General features: G+C 36.1%; 1 protein-coding gene and 1 long non-coding RNA gene across 4 annotated transcripts in view; one reads left to right on the top strand and one right to left on the bottom strand.

Annotated features, from left to right (window-relative positions):
• Positions 1-722: 722 nt before the first annotated feature.
• LOC124177131 (GRAM domain-containing protein 2A-like) overlaps positions 723-23,982 on the top strand; it is a 98,720-nt gene continuing 75,460 nt past the window's right edge. The window contains exons 1-3 of one of the 3 annotated variants that reach the window (XM_046559171.1): positions 723-2,267; positions 6,372-6,597; positions 21,971-22,141. In XM_046559171.1, the coding sequence (XP_046415127.1) occupies positions 2,177-2,267; positions 6,372-6,597; positions 21,971-22,141 (488 nt within the window). In that variant the 5' untranslated portion in view covers positions 723-2,176. Of the gene's footprint in view, positions 2,268-6,371; positions 6,598-12,285; positions 13,194-15,633; positions 15,903-21,970; positions 22,142-23,982 lie in introns of those variants that run through there. The other 2 variants (XM_046559172.1, XM_046559173.1) reach the window with 2 other exon arrangements.
• The window catches only part of LOC124177133, a 52,112-nt gene continuing 39,119 nt past the window's right edge, over positions 10,990-23,982 (bottom strand). The window contains exon 3 of the long non-coding RNA XR_006869528.1: positions 10,990-11,060. This is a non-coding gene — a long non-coding RNA (uncharacterized LOC124177133). The remainder of the gene's footprint in view (positions 11,061-23,982) is intronic.

Below are 23,982 nucleotides of genomic sequence, written 5' to 3'. Positions count from 1 at the left end.
ATACCCTCCTTATTTTGAAACGTGCTGGTTCGCCAAAGAAATTGCAAGAAATATAATTAAATTAACGAACGACATTCATTATCATTCCTAATTTAACACCATAAATAACTGACCAGAGTATCGAGGCTAGGCTGGAGTTGGTGGATGCGTTAAATTTCCGTCGACTTCTGAAGTAAAATTTTTTTGAAACATTCCGCATCTTCGCCAAGTTCTTTGAATTTCTCTCCATTTCTATGAACCTCTCTGTAAATCTCTGAAAATGTGTACAGAGTTTTTCACAGAAATTTCGCAGAGTTTCTCAGAGAAATATTTTCGTCAGGGAGCCAATATCATATTTCGAGACCACGGGGTTATCGTCCGTACAGAGAAAAGCGCGAATTCATTGGTGACGTATTTCTGTGGGTTCGTTAATGAAAGAGCACCAGGCGTATCATCATTTATTAAGCATACCACTGGAGATCAATACTACCGGTTGGTTTTGGAGGTAGGTTATGTAGGTGAGAATTACGTCACTCTAAGGTTGAGAGTCGGAAGCTTTCGTGCCTACAACGGGAGGCGGACATACGTAACCATGTCGATACAGGTGACCTTCGACCTTCGACAATTGCGGATCTATTGGCATTATTCAATGGACTACATTTCTGCACGATGTGTATATTACAAGCTACTCCGCTACCACTTTACGTACAGCCTGACCGTTGATCAGTGTCACGCGGTCTACTATTCGAGGTGGAAGCGGCGTGAAAATAGCCTGCAATCTTCAACCGTCGAACGAACTTGTACCTCGGTTGGTGGTCAGTCCGCGGTTTGTCGTGAGGTTCGCGGTGTCGTTCGCGAGCTTGCGGAACCAGCCCGCAATATGTTTTGATGTGGCAATATCGAGTGCCTCACCACAGCATAATAGGCAAGGTTATAAAAATAAAACCAGAATATGAATCACGCAATTTCAGTGCAGTAGTATCGGTAGTGAGTCGTTCAAGGCCCGAGAAGAAGCGTATTGTCGAAGTGAAACCTTTCTTCCGCATGCCTTTTCCGCGTATATACGCTTGGTACGCTACATAACGATTGGGAGACATGTCCGTTTCCTTGCCTATAAGCTTATACAGAGTCGAACGGAAAAGCAACAGGTGCAGCATGTGCGAAAATAGACAGTAAACCGCGACATAGTGAAAAGTCTGCGTGCGTTAGCGGGCGTTTAAAATTAACGGAAAAGGTCACCAACAGTGAGGGACGGGAGCCTGCCTTACAGTGGCGTCCTTGAAGAGAGTGATTACGTCTCGTCGAATCGCCCACGAGTCTATCCTTCCGACGATATAGCTTATTATTTTTCACTTCGTCGTGCGTCAAAGACCTTTTCCAAAAATGTGTCGTTGGATTTGAGTCTTGGAGATGAAACAGAAGATAGACACACCGTCGTAACTCATCTGTATTCTTTCAAGTTCAAGGCGAGGTTGGAACCCCGCGTTCAATCCTGTTGTGCGAGTCGGCTTCTCAATTACTTCAGCTTAAAAAGCACTATACTCGCAAGTTGTACGTAATAGAGCTACAATGTATACTATCGTGACATGTGTTACCATGCACCTTAGTCAGGGCTGTTGAATGAAACTTGGTGAGAGTGAAAAGTCCAGTTATCAGTTGGGCATATCCAGTATTGTAAACACAGGTCATTAGTGTCATACATATGCAAGTCTTCTAGCAAGCATGAAATTGTGAATTTAAAAATATCGAAAGCGTATTACCATTAGGAGTGAAACTGATAAGGTGTTTGTTTAAACGCATTCTACTATCATTCATTCGCGTTCGTGACATACGGTAGTGTGCATGAGAATAACAGTTGTTAAACGTCCGTTTTAAAACCTCGAACGACTAATGAAGAAGTTCTAACATTGACATTGGCGATAGATTATGAACGTGTATAGTCGTACTTGGGCCTAGCACGTGACATTCTTTGAATATTTTCATTGGGTGTTCGGAGCTTCGTATATACGTATATGCACAATATTTACCGAATTACCGTAGGATAGTCGATAGTCCTTAGAACGGATTCCTACCTATACACTAGTCGTTGGTGTACTGCGCGGGAGTGGCGGGCTGGCCTGGTTTTCTGTTCTGTGATACTATAAAAGTTGTACAGTTAACTGCAAGCTGCAAGTTCAATATTACCGGTAAATCAAAAATGGTAACACCAAGTGATAGCATCGAGGGAAGCCCTGTTGGTCTACGTCGAGTTCACAGCTTTCGTCTGCTATCATCCTCGGAAGACAAAGGTGATTCACACTATCAGTGCAATAAAAAACGAAAACTTCCATTATAATGAAAATAAACTCTAGCGTTATTTCTAACATCTGTATAACGTATTAAACCTGTTAACTTCTCACGTTTTACGGTTTGCTTTTGTATCCTCGTTCTTTGTTGATAATACTAGTTCTTATCGCAAAGGCATATACCTCTTTTATATACATAAGTTGTCAGCTCTAGCTAAATCTATAACGAAACTAAAATATACAACTACATACTGGGGCCACACAGAAATGAGAGACTAATGAACAGTACATTACGATACAAGTGCGCGAAGTGCGAGGATCAAGTACGCGCACACAAATCGTATGCTATTTGTTTTTTTAATTCAGTGTGCGAAATTTATTATTCACAGTGTGCGAAGTAAATCATTTTCTACATTCCGTGCACGAAGTAGTGACTTTGCACACAGCGCGTAAAAATGAGTGAATCGGGCACTTCGCACACTACCAACAGGCATGAGAAATGGAATTTCGCACACTGTGTTAAAAACACCTTCATGAAACAGCGGTGCAAACCACGCCACATTTTTTTTCAAATACACACTTGAGTGATGATACATGTTTTTTATCGCGTTAAACATCAAAACGTATTTTTCCTAACACTACTTGAAAGGTTCGATTTTTGAACTTTGTGGATTGTGCGTAAAGTGTTCATTTCTGAACGGTGTGGTAAAACGACGTGGGCGCATGCGTAGAATTCAAATGCTATATTTCACATACTAAGCGTTGCTCTTTGGCGCATGCGCAATTTCGATTATCTAAATTTTATTCACCGTATCATGGAAAGCAAGTCACCCAACCTAACTTTTACCCGTTGTCAGTGGCACTTACATTGCTTCTCAAATCAAACTGTCCTTCACGTGCAAGTATGTAACATTCTGTTACATCAATTACCTAACACAGGTCAACACAATGTAATAACATTATGACTCAAGTTCTTTGAATGCGAGGTCAAATGTAGGTATACCGATTACAGTATTTGCCAAGTCGTATCGATCTAGGCTAGAAAATCGTTATAACAAGAATGCAGCTTATTCTTAATTAATATCAGTATTTGAAATGACGTCAACTGATAGAGGTTAGGTATACTGCAGTATAACTACGGACGGTTTGTGGAACACCTGTCGGTGTTCAGTGACTAAGGATACTGAACTAGTCGACGCAAGAGACACTTCTTAATCACATTTGCTTATTTCCTATTTGAGTGATTCGTAGATCACATTGAATTAACAAATGGACAAATGTTGCTTGCGAATCTCGTGATAAGACGGCTGTTTTATTCGAGATGCAGATCCATCTGATCGTGAGAAAGTGCATAAATAAAGACGATTTTAAGACATCTTTTCTACACATCAAAATTCATTTCTCAAAATTGTCCTAGGAAAACGGTCTTTTTACTTTGCGTAAAAGACGACTTTGCGACATGTGAATTGGCTAGGAAGGCTACATGTGAATCGAAATAAATACAAGAGTTGAAATCCCACAGAGAAAATCGAAAAAAATGTCCATGAAAGGTTCCCAAAGCAAGCGAAGAATAGCAACAGGATAAAAGTTGAAAAGCTGATTGAAAAAATGACAAAATCTTAGATTGATTGTGAGAAATACAGAAGAATGCTAAATAACTTACAGTGCTTAACTTGACTTGTGTTAGTAAATTTATCGGTTAATTTTGAAACTATTTATTTTTATTCGAAGCGTCCTTTTCTGATCGTGAGAACTTAATCACAGTTTTTAATATCTGCGTCGCCCAAAATTTACGAATACTGCAAGCTTATACGCATAAGAAAAATATACATACGTTATACTGTGTTGTATAATTTAACAAGTGTACGAGCATCTTTCAGAAATGACTTTCTGGTTCTTATTGTTCGGCAGTAGATAGTTGGTTTTAGTGCGAGTTTGAGGGCCACGTGCTCTGGTTTAGGCGGATGTTTTCTTCGAATGAAGCGTTCCGGCACAAGCCATCGATTCGTAGGTCTATTTTCATCGTACGTGTTCACCGTTAATAGGATTGGTATATATATATTTTATCGTATTACAAGACAGCTAGGGAGAAGTTTATAAATCTTATGAGATGTTGGCAGGGCAATTCTGAAATTATGAATTTTCATGGTAAAAATTCTGTTTCGCGATGTGACAATTTTATGGATTCACAAATTATACTAATGTTGTTCGAATCAATTTCTGGAAAACTTTTAATTCCTCGGCTTGCAATTTATACATATTATTTTTATTTAATCTTATTACTGCTTTATAAGTGTGAAATGTTAATCCTCTGAAATATGTCAAACGATGTGTTTCATAAAAGTTTATCAGTTTTAAGGGGAGGGGCAGTCGGAATTTCAATGGAAATTCTAATTTTTTTTTTTGACGGAAAATAATTTCTAGAAAGAATTTTTGAATAGGCTTCTTCTCGTACGAAAAAGGTTACAGCATTATCGAATTCTCAGCACCAGTTTTTCACACATTTTAAAATGTCGGTGTTTGTTGGATCTCATCGAATCAATTCAAAATATAATCTTCACAACGTTGTTAGCTCTTCCAAAATGTACCCCAAATCACTCGGTTCGGATAGACAGGTTCGTTTTATATAAAGGTTTCAAGAAATTAAAAATCTCTCGAGATAATTTGGTTTGGTATTCGTTCACTTTTCGGAAGAAATAATTAAAATTTATAACTACGGAATTCCAGATTAGATTCCCGGATACGTCATTAATTTCTCAAGTCACCTAAAATTATCGAAATTACCGCCTAAAATTTATAACGTCAGTCACCAAACCCAAAGGACTACAAAAATAGTCTAAACTCTACAAACTCGTAATATTTCGACGAATACAGTTGGAATTCATTACATTTCTTGAAATTTTATTAAACATGGATTTACCAGTAAGAATAGATATTGATATTACATGATTGTGCAATATTCAACGACACATTCTTTCTATTTAATAAAATATCAGACATATGATTTTTTGTGGGGGACTGATAAATTTCTTCCCAAGTAACACACGGATGACTCTTATTTGACTTATTGCCGGTAGAAAGTGCATTCCACTAATCGAAGTGGGATGAAGAGGGCGTATTTGAAGCTATATTACAGTTGATTTACGTGTCTACCATACGTTCACGAATGTATGTTCGATTATTAATTTATAGTCAACAACGTACAATTCGACTATAAATTGATTTGTCGTGAATAAAAAATGTTCAAACGAAACTACAAAATTTTTATAATTATCAGGTTTTTTTTACCCCGTTATATTCGTTACGTCGAGCACTATACGCGGCGCGCGGCGATATCTAATTTTGGTTTTGAGATTGTTTTATTCTTCACGTTTTTAGGGACATTCGTTGACACATGGATATCGCAAGTTTGACTTTTCGGTTATTGACAGTCATTATCACATTTCAGGTGAATAGTCACCGTTTTGCCAACTTCCCGCCAACTGTAAGTCAAATTTTTCGTCTGTCAATGTTACGCCGGCTTTAATTTGTCGAACAATAGTCGAAATTTAGTCAAGTGTGCTACTTGGCCTTGTTATTACAATTGGCAGCGACGTGATACGCAACTTTTGCTGATTTTATTTCTTTATCTCTTGTTTTCCTTATACTTTTATACCGGAGAATCTCTTGAAACTTGAAAATCAACCGCGCATGCGCCAAATATTTCAATCTCAGTGGTCGGCGAAATCGGACACAACGTACCCAAACAACAAAATGTGTACGTTTGAATTTTCAAAGAGCATAAGCATGAAATTCCAACCGTTCTTTGAAGAATCAACTTTCCGACACAGTAACAAATGCTTCCCAAACCTTGCCGAGTCACTGCCTTAATTATTTAAGATTCTAACCTCGAAAATTCGTATCAACTACATCGTCGTCAGAAACGGTTTGACAACTGAAAATTCGTGATGGCTAGCTTGCACGAACAGCCGATAAAGCTTGCAAGCAAGTTTCAAGAGATAGTCCCGGTATGCATTGTTATTGCTTTCACTCCCTCCACCCTCGTGTGAAATAATAAAAGTGGCGATATTTTAATATCCGCACGAATGATTTCTATCTCATTTACAGAGGGTGACGTTGGGTCGCAGTTAAGACGAGGTGGGTCCCTACGTATACAAAGGACCACCAACTATGCTGGATCCTCTACACTAACCGTTTCCACTGATCCTGATCAAAACAATGGCCGGCCCGCCAGGCCCACCAGACACTCCGCACCTTCCACAGCTGCACCTGCACCGGAGTTCCTGGCCCGTAGTCTTCTGCAGCTCGGTTGTCCCATCGTCTCGATACCTCAGTGAGTTATTTGTATTTATATTTACTATCTAGGTATGTACACTCGGGGACTATGAATCTGAGATAACTAATTTTTTACACTAGACAGTTACTTTGGTAACACGGAGAAACCTACAGCGCCATAGTCGGCCGAGCGCGAAACAAACTCAATCTCAATAAACATAACATAACCCATGACTTGTGAAGAATTCGTGAACCAGGAGGTTGATTGAAGAAGAAGTTTAGTCGAAAAATTCCGGTCAGGTGACAACAAACGCGCTGATATCCAACATCTCAGCCATTTATACTCAAACATTCTCTAGTTTTCAAATATTGGCGCCCTTTGCTCTGGTTGGTCATCAGTTTTAAATCCATGATATTCGAACATAGATCAATATCATACCTCATTACCATAGATTTACGGATCGATTTCCGCTAATCTTTACTTCCGTCCAAAATGCTGAACTAATAACACCTAAGCAGGAACAGGTCGTCAAATTTGTGAGTAATCTGTCTAAACTTATTTGATCTCTGGTTTATTACAATTCTCACACACTTATTAATTACTTTAGTCGTCAAAATTTCACTCATGTAAACTTATTTTATACTTTTTGCCATCCGCAATTTCTATACTTAACCTCAAAATTGTGACAATTTATTAATTTATAACCAAGTTACAACAACAGCAACTATTCTTATGAACGTAGTCTCTGTTTCAATACAGAATTGTTTTTTGAAACTTTTTTGTTAATTATTATAGCCTGAGGATGGTCGGCAGGGCCCGGCCGAAACGTCGGAAACGTTTTAACATGTTACGCTTTCCAAACAATTAAACTCTCTTTACCTGACCGAAATTTTTCGACTAAACTTCTTCTTCATAACCCATGACCGTCGAATCTAACTTTCCAACACCGCGGGGATGATGACTTGTTGGATTGACAAGTATTCTAGCTGTAGGTATTGCATAATTATTCAGGCTACTGATGAACAAACAGCGTCGCACGTCTTGTGGGTATGGTTGGTACACTGCAGAGACTTAATATAGTATATATGTTTGACGTTTGAGATGCTTTTATCATTGCTGCTCCATTATTTCCATACATTTTACTGCATTGCGTATAAAACTACAATTCTGAAAAGCTCGAGAAATAAGTATAATAGGAAATGTGAATAACTGCACGTTCTGGAAATTCTAACCGACAAAGTGCTAGCAGTAAGACCAGTTTTCATCCTCCTTGGAAAGAGTCTTACTGACAATGAGTCAACTTTGAAATATTGTATTTATAATAGCGAAATATGTCGCTTAGCAATAAAAAATGTTCTTCGTCTTATTGTGAGAAACACGTTTCATCACTTACGTGACAATGTGTGTGCGTGTGTGAAATCTTGTATCTTGAATTCCGCAAAATCAACAATTTCAATAACTGTACACATTTTCAACAATTATTTCGTTCATACTCCATTACAAAGATATGACTTTCTTGATTTTGAAGAAATTTACGGGTACATCAATTTATCAGTATATAGGGACGTGTCACGAAATTTTTGAAACTCCTAATCCTTTCAGTTCCGTACGTTCTGTATTCCGAACTAATGAAATATGGGAAGAAATTCATGTATTCGATAGAAATACGTCAACATTGAATGTCTCGACTTCCGGTTACCGAATGGTGGTCATTCGAATTTCTAAAACGTGTATAAATCTTAGACTCTACTACGAATTTTCCTAGAATTTTGTACACGAGTTTTCGTTTTCAGTTTATCATAATTCGGTGTTACTCATTTAGATATAATTCACGGTAAACGTCTGACTGGATTGTTCGAATTATTTTTTGTGTATATTCGTTTTTTCCTCGATGGGTACCGGTCATCATTTCTAAATTTGTCTCGTACGATAATTTACTCTGGTCTCTTATTTGAACACCTCACTAGGCTGAACTGAGCTTTTGAGGACTAAGAATTCGATCAATCGATCGTGCCTATTTCAGCCAACGATAACCTTTCTTATTCATCTGACTATTTTTTTTTTATACATCTTTGATATTTCCTTTAATCCAACTATTTCTTATCCATCTTTGCCTTTGTTTGGTTAATGGGTTCGGTATTATTGAAGACGACTTTCCACTTTTTCCTGCAAAAGGACCTGCGAAGGTTATCTGTACTTTGAATAAGCTCTGATAATTACACCTTTTGGACCGATCGATAACGTAGCACCAGAGAGAAGGCTGGCTTTTAATCTCCATATCAAAAGCTGATCTAAATATAGAATCAGCGATTTCGTTTCCAGTTATTTCACTGGCGGAAGGCATCTAGACTAGCGTGATGGTGCAACCCGTTTTTTCGAGATCCAAAAGTCGTCCTTTGGTTTCGGTAGTAAGGAGATTGACATGGAATTTAATCCGATGGGAAATATGCTTTGTAGAACACTTCTTGAATCTGAATAGATAATCTTTATTGTCTTTTGATCTATCACTACTCGGATTATGCTCACGGTTTTTCTAATACCGAATGCCACTGCGGAGAAAATAGACGCGTTGTCGTTCAGGCGGAAGGTGAACGATCTTCCTGTTCTAGAATAGAAACCTGTGCTTCCCACGCCTATTGAAGAGATACGGCGTGAGCTATTGGTGAAAATAGGGTCGACTTCCCAAAAGGCCTCTGTCACTAATTGGCGGCAAAGCAAGTCAGGTGACTGTTAGCCTTACAATTAGACTGACGGACTTATCTATAGTGCGATTTACTTTCCAATTTGACATTCATATCCGTACGAATGACAGTAGGTTCGACAAATCTGGATTTTAGGAACCCCAAGTTCTAGCTACGTTTTGAAGATAAAGGGAGAACCATACTTTTTTTTTATCGGTGATGCTTCAACATATGTTTGCTGACATCAGCAAGAGTTAGGAGTCATCAAATTTCTTCGACAAGTCAAGTTTTTGAACACGAGTTTTTCGCCGACGTATATTCTTTTGTAGAGCAGAGAGGTTTCACCGGTCTAAGGGGCGAAGAATCTTTGTTGGTCATGACGCCCAGAACGTGGCGAATGTGGATAAGTGAACTGGATGAAGTAAGAATTCCAAATTGTTGAAATTCAGACAGTTCGTTACATTGAATGCCGTAATTCAGAATGGCAGAAACTCCAAAGGCCAAAATGAACGGTCAAAACTGGTATATCAACGCTTCCCAACATCAGCGCTGTACGAAGTGCGTCTTGACGAGCAGATATCGATGGTTGCGTAGAATAACCGGCTATCTCGAGTTAGGCTTGAATAACCGGCTATTTCGAGTAAAGTTCAAAATTGGCTATTTCGTCTTTGAAATTTTTGGCCGCAAATTAAGTTGGTAGCAATGTCGGGCTGAATACAAAATTCGGCAACGCCTCACAAAATTCATACAAGCTTCGTTTTGGGAATGTACGTATTATACGGTTATCTACATAATTATAATGCAGAAATGAAAGTATAAAACATCAGGCGTATGTTGAGATAAAATGTAAGATTATCATTTCGGCATAATGACATTAAATTGATAATAATATTAAATGTCATTATGCCGAAATGATAATTTTTAATTTCATCTCAACGATAACTCGAGTTAGCCGATTTTCCAAGCAAACCTCGAAATCGCCGGTTTTGGAAGCCTAATTCGAGATAGCGGGCTATTCTATGCAACCGTCGATATTATGTATCTTTAGCCGAGAGATTCGGACCGGAACAGATTTGGTTTACCTCTTTGTAACATTGGAAAGCGTTGTACTGGTAAGAGGAAGCGCAGTGATTTTCCTTGCAGTTGAGAAACATCAACTTGTCTGGGAAAGGATAACTCAAGTAGTTGTGGAAAACAACAGAGATTTTTGTTTATATTACACATACATTATCTTGATTAAATACCCTTTCCGTAGCAAAGTGTTAGGTTAGGTTAGGAAGCGTAAACAGTTGTTACGTCTTCTGACTGAGAAAACTCGTGACAGAACCTTTCGTTTTGTATTCCAAATAGTAATAAATTCAGGGGTGTTAATTGCAGAATGAAAATAAAGTCTCAAACTTTGTTTCAATTTTTACTTTTTGTGATGGGAATTAAATACTCTGAAGACAGCAGCTTCATCAAAACTTGGAATCACATCTCTAACCACTCCAGTTCTGTATACCCTCGAGTCGGGTATAAATCTCCTACAACAGGATTTAGGAAAGCAGTGGCTTAATTTTTCATAAATTTGTTAGTCACCTTTCGGGAGATAAACAAGAGGGTTATTTTGCTCGGGGGCTGTATTCTAATATCATTGATGGTTTTATTATGAGGCTCTTACAGGGGCTTCGAAATTGTCATCCGATCAACCAGATAATATTTATTTGTGGATGCTTGTCTACATCCAGTAGGTGTACCAAAAAAGGAACATCAGACAATTCGTCGTATCGGTTGTCAGCTACATAGTCGGTCATTGTTTTCTGTTTTTTTGTCTTTCTGCATCGGCTAAAGTGGACCACCCTATAGATTAGAAATTAACATACCATTTTTAACCGTAGCTTGCAACGCTATAATTATTATGAAAACCTACGCATTGTTGCGGCAAAAACGCTACGCATAGCGCAGTTTTACATGCAATGCTGAATACAAATGTGGAAATAATTTTTTGTTTCACGCGACAATAACGCCCTCGGATGATGTATTCCGGTGAATGGATGATCACCGATTGCATATTTGATCAGATATTAGCATTCTCAATTTGCATTTTCAAGTGCATATTTCTATTCAAGATTGCATGCAGAATTGCTGTGCCATCGGTTTTTTTGCTTCATTGTTAATAATGCGTAGTCTTTGATGCTAGTTAAAATAAGTGACTCTTTACGTAGTCAGTAAAGATTGGCATCATGAAATGAGAAAACGTTGTAGTTAGCCTTCGAAATGGAATGGAATTTTTCAGATATTCATTCTGTCACTTCTGGAATATGAAAGCTGTCCGAATCATGGTGATTCTTTTTCAACCGAATCATTCAAAATAACATTTCCAAAAATCGGTCCACAAAATTCGGTTAAAAGGAACATTTACCATTTCCGATGCGCTAATTCAAGTAGTTTCCTATTTTTTTCAAGGAATCAATGTATCAAAAGTTGGTCATGTACATGTACATATTTTTTTATCATAATGTTGAAGTATAAATAAATATTCATCGTTTTTTCGCTGCGTCGATTTAAAAATAATTCCAAGAATTTAGCTTCATACTTGTGGAGACTTACAATCGATGGTCTTCTTCGGTACGTAAATTGATATTACGATTGATGCAAGCAATAAAAAAAATTTTGTTCGCGATACTTCATAAATTCAAAAAAATTCTAAAAAAAAAAGTTAAAAATCAACTGACCGCGATCTTCCACACAACGTAAAACGCTCATCTTTTCATAGAATCTTCTCTTCTAACCTAACCAAACTTTTTAAGGGATTGTCATGGTGGAAAATCGCAAATGATTTTTTTCCTAAACACCCTGGTATATACATATTATCTGCAGCGTACGATTGGATCTCTATAAACCTGGCTATACTTTATGCACATATGCATATATGCACGAGGAGAAATATATTTAGGTATAGCTGGGAATACGGCATATAGCTATAAGCTATATACTCGGTCAATAGGTGACCTCAGGCGCGCAGACGCAACGGGATGAGCGAATGTGAACTGGTGTGCGAAACGTCTGTGATGTGATGTGATGTGAATCGGAAAGTGCATGACTGCAGGGCGCTGCACGTTTCGACTGCCGCATTGCCGTATATACCGTTTATAGTTTCTTATAATTTTTAAAAATCCTCGAAACGCTCACTCATCGCTGCTAATTCTCAACCATCGAATTTGACAAGTCCGTACTTGAGAAACGTCGTGGGAGGCACGTCGAGGAAGAGATTATCTTCCGCGTACATGTTTGCTTATAAATAATACCTCGTTATTTACCGCTGCAGGAAGAATCAAGTGTTTGTCTTTTTTTCTCACCATATGTACGTGATACTCCAACGAAAGAGTTGTAACAATCGGATTTTAATTTATTCACCGTTGTCAAGCCAATCGATTTAAACGTATGTGTAAACCCTCCGTAATCTCGAAGCCTAATCTTAACTGTTGTCTGATTACGCTTTCCCCAAAGCTCAACTTGTTGTCTTCGTAATTCGTATTATATATCCGCATTATTACCTAACGATAAAATTTTCCAAACGCAAATGATAAGGTCTACGTATATGTATATTTGATTCGAAGTAAGTTACTTTCTTTATTTTTTAAACAGTTTTACGTCATCGCAATTAAACTGTACATTCCTTTTTTTGCCAAAGATTTTTTTCTCAACGTTCAGTTGTAATAAACGATCGATTAAAGCCCGATTATCAGGCACGTGCGTGTTGTACACCTGGAAGAAAAGTTACGTGCCAATAAAGTGAAACTTAATCCGAAGAGACGTGCGTAAATAAAAAAAAAAAAGAAAAGAAAAAAACACAAACGAAAAAAAAGAAAACAAGAAACGAAAAAGAAAGAATATTAAAATTTGAATTTCGATTTACTTATCGTTTGCTCGAAAACGCGAAACAGTGGCGCCCTTGTACTGGACGGCAAGCTACGAGACTACTCGCCACAGGTGCAATTTGATTAAAACTAAATTTAGATAAATTAGTTATAGATTTTGGCTTGCTTGCGCCCCCTTGTTTGACGATCCTGATTGCAGAAGCTGTATGGCTGCTGTTTACGTAGGACGGCAGTGTAAAATAGATAGTTCTTACAAGGCATTTATACATAATATGTATATTCTCTTTTCGATTATCATTGATCCATTGGGATAAATTCAGTTTTATTTCTTCCCCCGTCTTTCGTATTCACTTTTACTCCTTAATTTCTTTTCAGCTTCGTACTTTTCCAGTGTAAGTGTAATTAGATCCGAATGTAACACGAGTCTAATCAAATTATCGGTACTCACGTGTCACACAATATATTCTCTCGCACGGCGAACTCTAGTTCCTAAAATTCTTCACCCGGAATCGGTGTAGGTCAAGGCATTCGTCGAACTGTCGTTTTGTCTTCGATTTCGCAATTTTTTTTTTTTTTTTTTTTTTTAATATCGCCGCTCTTGTAAATCCCTACATGCGTACAGTTACTGCTGTTCTATACTTTTGAAAAATAATTGCAATTATTTACAGCCACGTTTACCTGGCGTTCGTAAAATCCTGTAACGTTTACGGATCGCGATAGTTACCAAGATTAATTTTCTAATTATGTACACAGATTGAAGGAAAAAGCGTGTAAAATTTTAATCACAAGGCATAAAAATTGCACAATCTTCATCAGAAAATAAAATCAGATTAACTTTCGTAATTGTTATAGAATTGAGTATCAGACTTAGTTTTAGCGTTAGCAGTGATTACTGAACCAAATTTTAGTGTAGTGAAGTTCAAGTGACAACACGATCAAGTTTTTAGGTTGATATCGAACGCTGCATCCTAATTTTGTCACGTCGTTTTTCTTCATCGGCAAATCACTCGAGAATTCGATGTGTTTGTCCGAAAAGTAGGTCAGCTGACGTGTGACTTTTCAGTATGTTATACTTTCAGAGAAATTCATATTCTTTTGTACCTTCGGGTGGATTGATCTATTTGTTTGCAATTTTGTTTTTATACTTTACCGACATTGTTTAAATATCCTACAATTCGATGGCAAAAAGCAATACCGGCATTCACAATCAGTTCTTACAATCAGTACTTTACGGACAATTCGTCCTGACACAAGGTTTTCAATGTAAAATTTATTGGGACTTAAAAATGTATGGGACTTGTTGTTAGATCAAAAACGTGATAAGGGAAAAGCTTTAGAAAGTCTCACTTAAGGTAACGGTTGTACATATTGAAGGTCTTTTACCAATCGACGAGCTTAAGATAAAATCTGTCGAAAATGATTTTTAGAGTATTCCTTTAAGAATTATCTAAACTATTGTTGATCAAAATTGGACCGATTGTATGGATTTTTGTCGAAAAATAGTAGATTGTGTTATATATCTCTGACCTTGTTAATAACAGGGTGTCTACTGTCTATATTTAAGTTTCATAGTTTTTTTTTTTGATACCATTTCATTTATTGATAACATTTCCGGATTATTATTATTCAAATTCAATTTTACTATTGTTTTTATTGTGAATGATTTTTTCCGATTTTTATCTAATCACAAAGTATTCAATACAGTAGACGAACCTTACTTTTGGTTGAGAATGTATAATCAGTACATACTTAACTTGATTAACTTCAGTTTCACTTTTTCAACCCTTCGTCAGTCATGTTCTTGTTTCAAAATATTTTTCAGCCGTCTGTACATTTCATATATCCTTAAAAATTCACCGAGAAACTTTCTTCTTAGCACTTAATATTAACAGCAGGGAAAATGATAGTTTTCTAAAATTGTCAACGAAGTGATACGTAATCATCTCACAATTGGTATTATCGTGAAAACAATGGTTAAAGATTGCACTTATTCTGCCGTACCAAGAAATATAAAATATTCGCACAAATGGTCTCGCCTTCAAACTGAGAAAATTGACAAAAAAACTTTACGATGTCAATTACAAAAGCTCTGTTTGATTATACAGTAAAAAAATTAAACTTTCAATCGATCACTAGAACAGAAAATTCAGTTACGGTTATTTCTTGACCCTAGATATTACATGTAAAAAAAAAAAAACTTACGACCCTTTACATAATAGTTTTTACTTCACCAGGAAAGAATCAGAATAACTCGCAATCCAATCGACTTTCTAAATTGGAATCAGTGAACTAATTTGAAAGACCTCTTGCAGGTTTTACATCAGTTATTGTTTATTTCCAACGGTTGTTTAACATATGATGATTTGTAATAAAAAGATGCTGTCCAATGTTTTATAATTCATAATTAAAACGTATTTTCATCAAAGATGTGATTTATCAATCAGCTTTTCCCTCGGCACGGCGGTATAGGTATAGTCACATATTATTCAGGTATATTGCGTAACTTCTCCGTGAAATTAACAATACATTTATAGTTCCCGAATTATCTACAGATATTTAAACGTAAGATTTCTTAAAAAGGCTGCGTCAAAATTTGATGTGAAATTTTTTTTGGGGAAGCTTGAGAAATTTCTAAAACCGTGGAAGTGCACGTGATCAACTAGGTACTCTTGATCGAATAACTCGGACGTACCGAAACCTAAAATCGTGATGTCTACGATCTACAGTCACCAAACCAGACGAGTAATTACCAAATATCGTGCAAAAAGATGTCTACCAATTGGCGCTCAGATATACCATTGGGCAAGGATCCATTTCGAAGGTACACAGACCTTTTTTGTTACCCCCCAGCTTGAAAAGACCCGCCCCCTTTTATTGTTGGTAATTATTGAAAGAGTACTTGTCTTGTATTCTTTGTATGCATGCCATATTCCCAAATTACTCGTAGCATGTTCTTGTTATTGATTGTTCCTCTGCGACATTATTTTTATAATTCCTCGTCATTCTCACAATTGGTACCTACACTGATTGTGGGAAAAATTTCAGCTGAATAGGTATCGTTACAACAAATCGCTTAAAATGTTGTTGGAATAGCAAGAAAATTTGGTACGAGTAACTATTTAGAGTGATTATAGATTTTAATACTGAATGTTCTAGTTTTTATAACACTAAATCTGTTTCTCAAGTTGACTAAGTTTTCATAAAAATATCAATTTACTTTGCATTGATACAAAATTACGGTAATACTTACAAGAAAATACGTGGGGTTTACCGATCCAACAATACACGATTGATCGTAATCAACAAAAATAGTAACACTTTTTTGCTTACCATTACGAAACTCATTTCGATTTTATATCCAGAAGTATATTTTTCAGCCATGGTAAGATACTGGAAATAGTTGAGGACTGCGTACAGTAACCACAAATAGAAATTTCTCGTGTGGTATCAAATCCTAACGCTTGAATATACTTTTGGTTTCTTCTTCTTATAATTTATTTATTAGTATAAAAAGTTTTAAAAAGTTTCGACGCGGATCAGATGTTTGCAGAGAGATTGAGAGATTCGATTGAATGACTTCAAGCTAGAGTTTGATTTGACTTTTGAAATCTTCTGATTGTAAACAATCTATAACATCTTGTTCTTGAGTACACTTCGTTCGTTACATATATCGAAACAAAATTTTTTTATGTTTTCTAAAAAGTGGAAAATGGAATGTTTGGATAATGTTCGATTTTTGAGATTCGACATCAAGAAAATCGTTTCAGGTACTAAAACAAGTACAGTCTAAATGCTTAATTTGCACAGGACAAATTTATTGTAAGATGCAACCATTTGAAAATTTATTCATCAATCAGAACAATACACTTTTCAAAAATTGATGCCCGATTCTTTAATGAGGATTAATGAATTTGGTTAATTGTTTATTGATTAAAAAAAAATCGAATCTTAATGTTTTCCATTCAGAAAAACCAAAACTGTTTTCGCTCCTATCCAGTTAGGAATCGATTTATGTTTAGCCGAACACCTTTTGACGTTTACATTCTCAAATAACTTGAAATTTTTGTCAAAACGTCAACGGATTTTTTTGCACTTCGAGTGCAGACTGTTACTCGAATGGTTATATTTTTAAATTGTCATAATTCAAATCTCCACATACAGTTACTACGTTATGAATTTATTCATGAAAAAAGATATCTGATGAATAAATAAAATAATCATAACATGAATTAATTTGATTAGAGATTTTATTTATATTACACATACATAATCTCGATTAAATCTTCTTTCCGTAGCAAAGTCTTAAGTTTCGTATATTCATTTGTAACGATGTTAGAATAGTTTTCATCTATGTAACGCATTTTCGAGTTTGTACAAGTTCTTGGTTATAATCTTGACCGGCCTTCGGTACAGATAAATTTACGAGGCATGCTGATTCAGAATACACTGATTAGTTATCGTCAGAATCGCTGAAATGGGAAGCAAATATCCATTATTTGTACTGGTTCTTCACATCTCAATCCCTGTCTCTGTCTTTCTTAAAATGTGTGTCATCGTATTTCAAATTTTAAATAAAAATTCAATTTCCGGTACCATTTTCGATACCATTACAATTTTCGGCGCCCTATTAGTCACTAATTGCATATTTGGTTAATAGACTAACACTGCACAAGCTGTGAAATGAAATTGACCTCACTGATACGTTAGATGCTGTAATTAATAGCAAAAACGCGGTGCGCGTGGTTCTGAATACTTATAGAAATAAACGGACAATTCATTTTTATCACGAATTAAAAGATGTATGGACTTCCCACCCTTTGAGTTTCTTTATTCGTGAATATGAAATATAATGGATGCTTGAAGTTGAAAGGATTATTAAACTGGAGATGCAAACGTAATTGATGCTAAATTAAACATAATACAAATGCTTGATTTTTGGATCTCTAATTTTTCTGTCATCAGTAATTTTGACTGCATCAATGATTTTTTATTTTTTAAATCGTTATGATACGTGTTATTGTTTTTCTGATAGTAAGTGTATTGAATTATATTCAGTCAACAAGTGCGAGACTGATTAAAGAAAGGCAATTATTGACTATAAATAAATCGAATTAAATAAATTTATCTAGAATTCGAAAAGTGGATGTCCATCCGTATCCTACTTCTATTTTTTTTAATTCAATGAATGAGTTGCATTTGAACTATACTATAAAAATGCACTTTTTCTCTCACCTTGACGCAATGCACCGCACGATCCGTGTATACTGTATACATGTAATAGTTTATTATGATGATTCCATGTATAATCAAATTTTGAAACGGATTTGGAATTACTGCAGATAAATATTGAATGAATATTTGTGATGCAGTCATTTTGTATGATTGATGAATGTTCCTTGGACGTGACGTGATAGGAGAATGAACATAAACCATGATTTTTCAAACCCTGCACTGCGTTGTAAACCATTTTACCAGCTGTCATGGAATATTTCAAAATCAAAATTTGAATACATCTGCAATTGGGTTATCCAGTTGGTATTTCAGACTCAAAATATATGAAAAGTTTCATAGTTCTCTAAAATGGAATGATTGAATTTTCATATTTTCCATTCGACAAACGTTACTTGTACCTTAAGTTTTTACACGTATTATGAATATTAAATTATACGCTTTTGACTTAAATGCTTTTTCTGTCGGGAAGTCTGAATTTTTTTTGGCAAAGATACATTCTGTTGTAAGTTTCTCTTTTAGACTTTTTGTTATGTAACGTATAAACGAGGTCGGTAGAAATTTTTTATTTTTTATCGATTATTCCGAAAAATTTAATATTTTCATACATTCTCATTAAATTTATTATATACTGGGATCACAATGAGATCATAATTAGATAGGTAAAAGTATGTAATATACATATTATATCAAAGGATGAAGTTCATAATTTTATTATATCTCTAAAACAACGTTGTACTCTACGTATAAGGTGTGTGAAATTCGATTCCCGTAAACTTGGTCAATTCTTTAAACCTATACCATTATAATTTTGGAAGAATACCAAAATTGATAAAACCTCTTATCCGTAGCTGAATTTTTACGAATTCGATATTGCTTAGGGCAATATGACAAATAATAATCTATGGAAATTCAAGTACCGTTAATTCATCTAAAAATATTATAAATCGCTCAAATTCCGTGATCCCTCCACACCTGACAAATGTATAAATATTAGTTACTTCATACGGGTGTATAGTTCACCCGCAGATCGAGGAAAAATTAATTTTCGTGATTAGTTTTTTCTATATTTTATTGCTTTATCAGTAATTAGTCTGCTGCAGATGTAATTGCAATTTATTCGTTTGGTTAGTCTGCGAATAGATTGCTACTTTATCAATACAATAATTTTTTTGACATTGCCGTTGGTATTATTTATTTTTAAAACCATTAATATTAATAAAACTGTGGTAAGACAAATTCCTTATGTAAGCTCAGCAAAAAAAAAAAAAAAATATTCTACCTATATCTCGTGTGTGCATTTAAGAAATTGGTGAGCCTGTTATAGGCAATTTGACAACCCCAATCATAATCTTATAACTTATTATCATTCCGCGTCTATCAGTTTAAGAAGATACAAAGGTTGAATATTTTTTTCAAAAAATCTATCAACATTATTTTGCAATTTTGCAATTTACGTTACGCAACACATCCCTATTAAAGAAAGTCAGGCCTTGTGAGAATTTGTTTGCTGTAAAAATTACGTAGTAATTTAGCGCCACCTATGATTACAACGGGTCAGTACGCGATCTGTTGTGCCGGCACGTCTGACTGACATACCAACAAAAATGTGCAGCCCTTTTCTTATAAATGGACCAGGATCTACTGTTATCGACCAAACGCCCGAGCAACGTCTTCACTTACCGACAAAGACCGTAAACTATATAAATTACCGACGAACACTTGAACTCTGGTCTAAGCTTGGCATACTTGGCCCCCCTTGAATCGATATTGAATATTATCCAAGGCTGTCTCGTTGATTAATTGCGTGACAAACGATGTTGAAGAAATTGACTTTTTTTAAGCATATTTTTTTACAAAGGAATATGCGTGTCAAAAGTTTATAATTCGAGGTTCATCTAAGTGAAAATTGAATGTAAAAACAAAGTCTCATAGAAACACAAAAATGCGATATCTCTCGTCTCAAGAACCATTACATACCACGAGGCGTGTCCATAACTTTGGAACGTAATTTTCGTAAGGCGAAAATTAGAAAATTTTCTACCATAAGGTCGCAAGCTACGTTATTTACACCTCAACTCTGGGGACAAGCTAGTGATAATCTAAACTTTTTTTTTCACCGAGGTAATATATTAGTATAAATGAATTTTCGTGATACGTGTATTTTCCTATCTGTTTGGATTAAGTTTATTCGGTATACTCCTAAGTATTCGTTTGAATAACGTGAAACATCAGTCCCCGTCAAAAAGCTCTTTGCGTCACACTGTTCCCCATTGAAGCGTTGAATAATCACACAGTTGTTCTGTTAGGATAGAGAATAGAAGTGGTTATTCAATTTGCAATTTTATTGTCAGCTACCAAATTACACGACTTGTTTGGATTTAATAATATAAAGGTATTTTTCTCGAAATCGACCAGGGCACCCCCTTGATAACAATTCGATTCAGGAGCTTGATTAGGAATGTGTCAGTCCGCAGTACCGTAATATTACGCAAAGAATCTAGTATCTATGGAACATGTTCCCTGAATCACATTACCATAGCAGTCTCTTCTATTATAGTTTGAATTATAACTGGGCGTTTCATGCGAAATCAACCAGTTTTAATCCTGACTAATTCTAACTCTGTTGAAACTTTTTTAGTTAACAGTAGCATTTCTAAAACCTCTAATTTGTTTAACTCCTTCTCTTATGGAATCACTTCTAAGTTATAAACATTCAAAACTTTTTTAAGTATCATGTAGTTATCTAATGGCTTGAAATACACCCTCTTCATCAGTCTCCGATTGGTTGATGTTATTTTCCGACGGCAGTAAGTCAAATGTGAGTCGACCGTGTGCTACTTGGTTTAGTTATACTTACTTTCCGATTCTTCAAGCGCTTTGGTAGTTTGCAAAACTTAAAAAAATTAACTTCACCTTTTACGCAATGCCAGTGTAAACTTTGAAAAGTATCAAATGTTTTAGATTTTTCTTTGAAATTCTTGAAACGTTAAGTATTGATTACCAATGATTAAAAGATTATCAGAGACCTCGAAAAAAGAACAAAGAAATCACTTCATCGTGAAAATAGTATTAAAATGACCGGAATAGAAAATGAATTTTATTCCCGACTCAACCACAAAGTTAACTTTTTTGACCACGAAAGCGGGACGAAAGTAGCATGTTTTTCCCTAAAAAGCATTTGCGGGAAATACGAAGCCAATTTAAAAGTCCCAATTTTCAAATATATGTATATTACGGCCAGAGTTGAATCGGAAATAAAGTTCTATACGTAACACAGGAATAAAAGTCGACTGTATTCTCTTGTTACAAAATGTAACCATTCGTCACCATTTGAGATGCTTTAAGAAAGTGGTTTGAATTTCAAAAACCTCAAGGAGGGTTGAATATCAGAAACCTAAGAGTCACATTGTACGAAGAATTGATGAGAATATAGTTTGGGAGATTTAATTAAAGAGTCTTCTATCACCTAATAAAGTTTCAACAAAATTTCGAACAGTGGGGAATAAAATTTCTTGATTTCATACGCAACGCACCAGTGTATACGTGTTCAAATGTTCATGTAGACACGACTCGTGTTCTTGGTGTTGTTTTCCAAAGTTGCGCTAAAAAGCTCGGCACCCTAAAATAGAATTAATTTATGCTTCAATGGGGTTTCAGGCCTCGTGGAGGAGTGGGGTCGGAGCATTTGCCTAGCAGTGACAGCGACGATTCTCTGTCAACCCATAGCCATCATGTCTACAGTCACGGCCAAGTGGAGGGACTTGGGCTTCCAAAAGTCCATGTATCGGGGCCTTCAAATTCCCTGGATCCCGCATCTAGTCTCAATGGGTGAGTTGTATTGAGTTTTGATTACCTACTGAGCAGCAATTTGAATCTATCTATTGTAGTGGAGTTTTCTACGTAACTCGCCGAGATGACTTAAGCAATCGAAGTATGGCGGGTAGAGGTAAGGAGATGTATCTCATATGCGTTTTCAGCTGAAAAAGTGTCCGCCAAAAGCAGAAAATAGTGGTTCAACAAGTCGCCGCAATGGCGCTCATAAGCAATAAGGGTACCAATCCGATTGGCGCTTAACAATCAGAGTTCAATCGGGACGAATCTGATTGGCGCTTTGTGGAACTTTTGCTGCTGCAACGCCATCTTGATTTGCCTGTACTTTACGGACACTTTATACACATGGAGACAGTCCTCCTTACCTCTACCCTCCATAAATCGAAGTTATACTCGAGGTCCGTACTGACTGCTGCTATTGAACGGATCTTGACTTCGCATCTGACGCGGACTCCGTCAGTCAGACGTATCTATGTTTGTCGTAGAAAAATAATACTCGAATAACAACTGCCTATAAAGCAATTCAAATATTACGTCGCGCTGTTTTTTGTCAATAATACGATGGCTAATGTTAATTGTCCGATCAAAAAACAAATACATATCCATAAGAGTGGGATACACCCCCTGCCCCCCTGTCAAAGGTCGTCTCAGTGAAGTTAACCGCCTACACCCCTGAAAGCGTAACGTAATATTTCAACGGCTCCCATTCTGATGCGTGCTTTGCTGATTCGGACTTTAGGCACGACATATAAAACACGATTTAACCGGTTAGGTCCAATTTAGGGTTCAGATGAAGAATTAACCAGTGTTTTAATCTGGATACACGGAATGTGTAATCAATTGTAATCGTTATTATGGCCGTGCGGGTCGGTCCGGGGAAAATCTTTTAGTTTCTAGTCGGATTCCTAAGCATGAAAATGTTTTGGGATTCCCGAAAATTTCGATGAAACCGATGCCCGGATCTCCCGATAAAAGGTTGACATACTTTTTACTAAAAATATCGATGTCATTTAGACGTACTATTTACTATTAGCATTCAGCAACTACTATTTGTTCAATATTATGAATATTATACAAGTTAGGTTACTCACGTTTCGGGTTCCTAAAAAATTTCTGGTTTTCAAAAAATTTCGGGTTTTACGAGGATTACGGGTTTCCCGAAAATCCTGGGCTTCCGACCAATCCGGGATCGCCAAAAAACCCGATCCGATAATAACCCGTCCCAAACCCGAACGTTTTCCACGAAATTTTGAGAAATCACACAGTTCTTTAAGTATACTAAGTAGGGCTGTGCGATTAATCAGTTTTTTTTCGATTAATCGATTACATCGTAGTTTTGTTTCAAAGTTTCTTTATTCAGTGAATCGATGTTCGTTTTCATACATCCTTCATTTTCTTTCGCATTGGGGCCCGTAAAGTCTAGTTACGCAACTGAAATATTCTGTATGATGCCCGATTGCTTCGTACGCAACTTGTACGAAGCGTTCACTTTGAAAAGAAGTAAACATAGAGCAAGTGATCAAAACAATTCGTATCAAGGCATGTGGACTGAAATAGATTTTCTTATACAAAACATAACATACATACGCAATTGATGTATAAATGTAAAACAATTCTGAAATCAGATTTCTTTCAGTGGCATCCTTGGAATTATTATTGAATTAATAACCGATTATTTTTTAATATAACTGTTTAAGCCTCTGGGGGTTACTTGGATAGTATATTACCCATTTATTTTTGCCAATTCGAAAGAATCTTCCGATTCTTGATAATTCTTTACATCTTATTTGCATTAAATTTTACCACGTCATCTAAAGTAAACATATCGAATTCGCCCC

The sequence above is a fragment of the Neodiprion fabricii genome, chromosome 3, assembly GCF_021155785.1.
Source record: "Neodiprion fabricii isolate iyNeoFabr1 chromosome 3, iyNeoFabr1.1, whole genome shotgun sequence".
In the NCBI taxonomy this organism is placed as follows: domain Eukaryota; kingdom Metazoa; phylum Arthropoda; class Insecta; order Hymenoptera; family Diprionidae; genus Neodiprion; species Neodiprion fabricii.
Note: the sequence above shows the minus strand (reverse complement) of the source record. Positions and strands in the feature narration are given on the sequence as shown.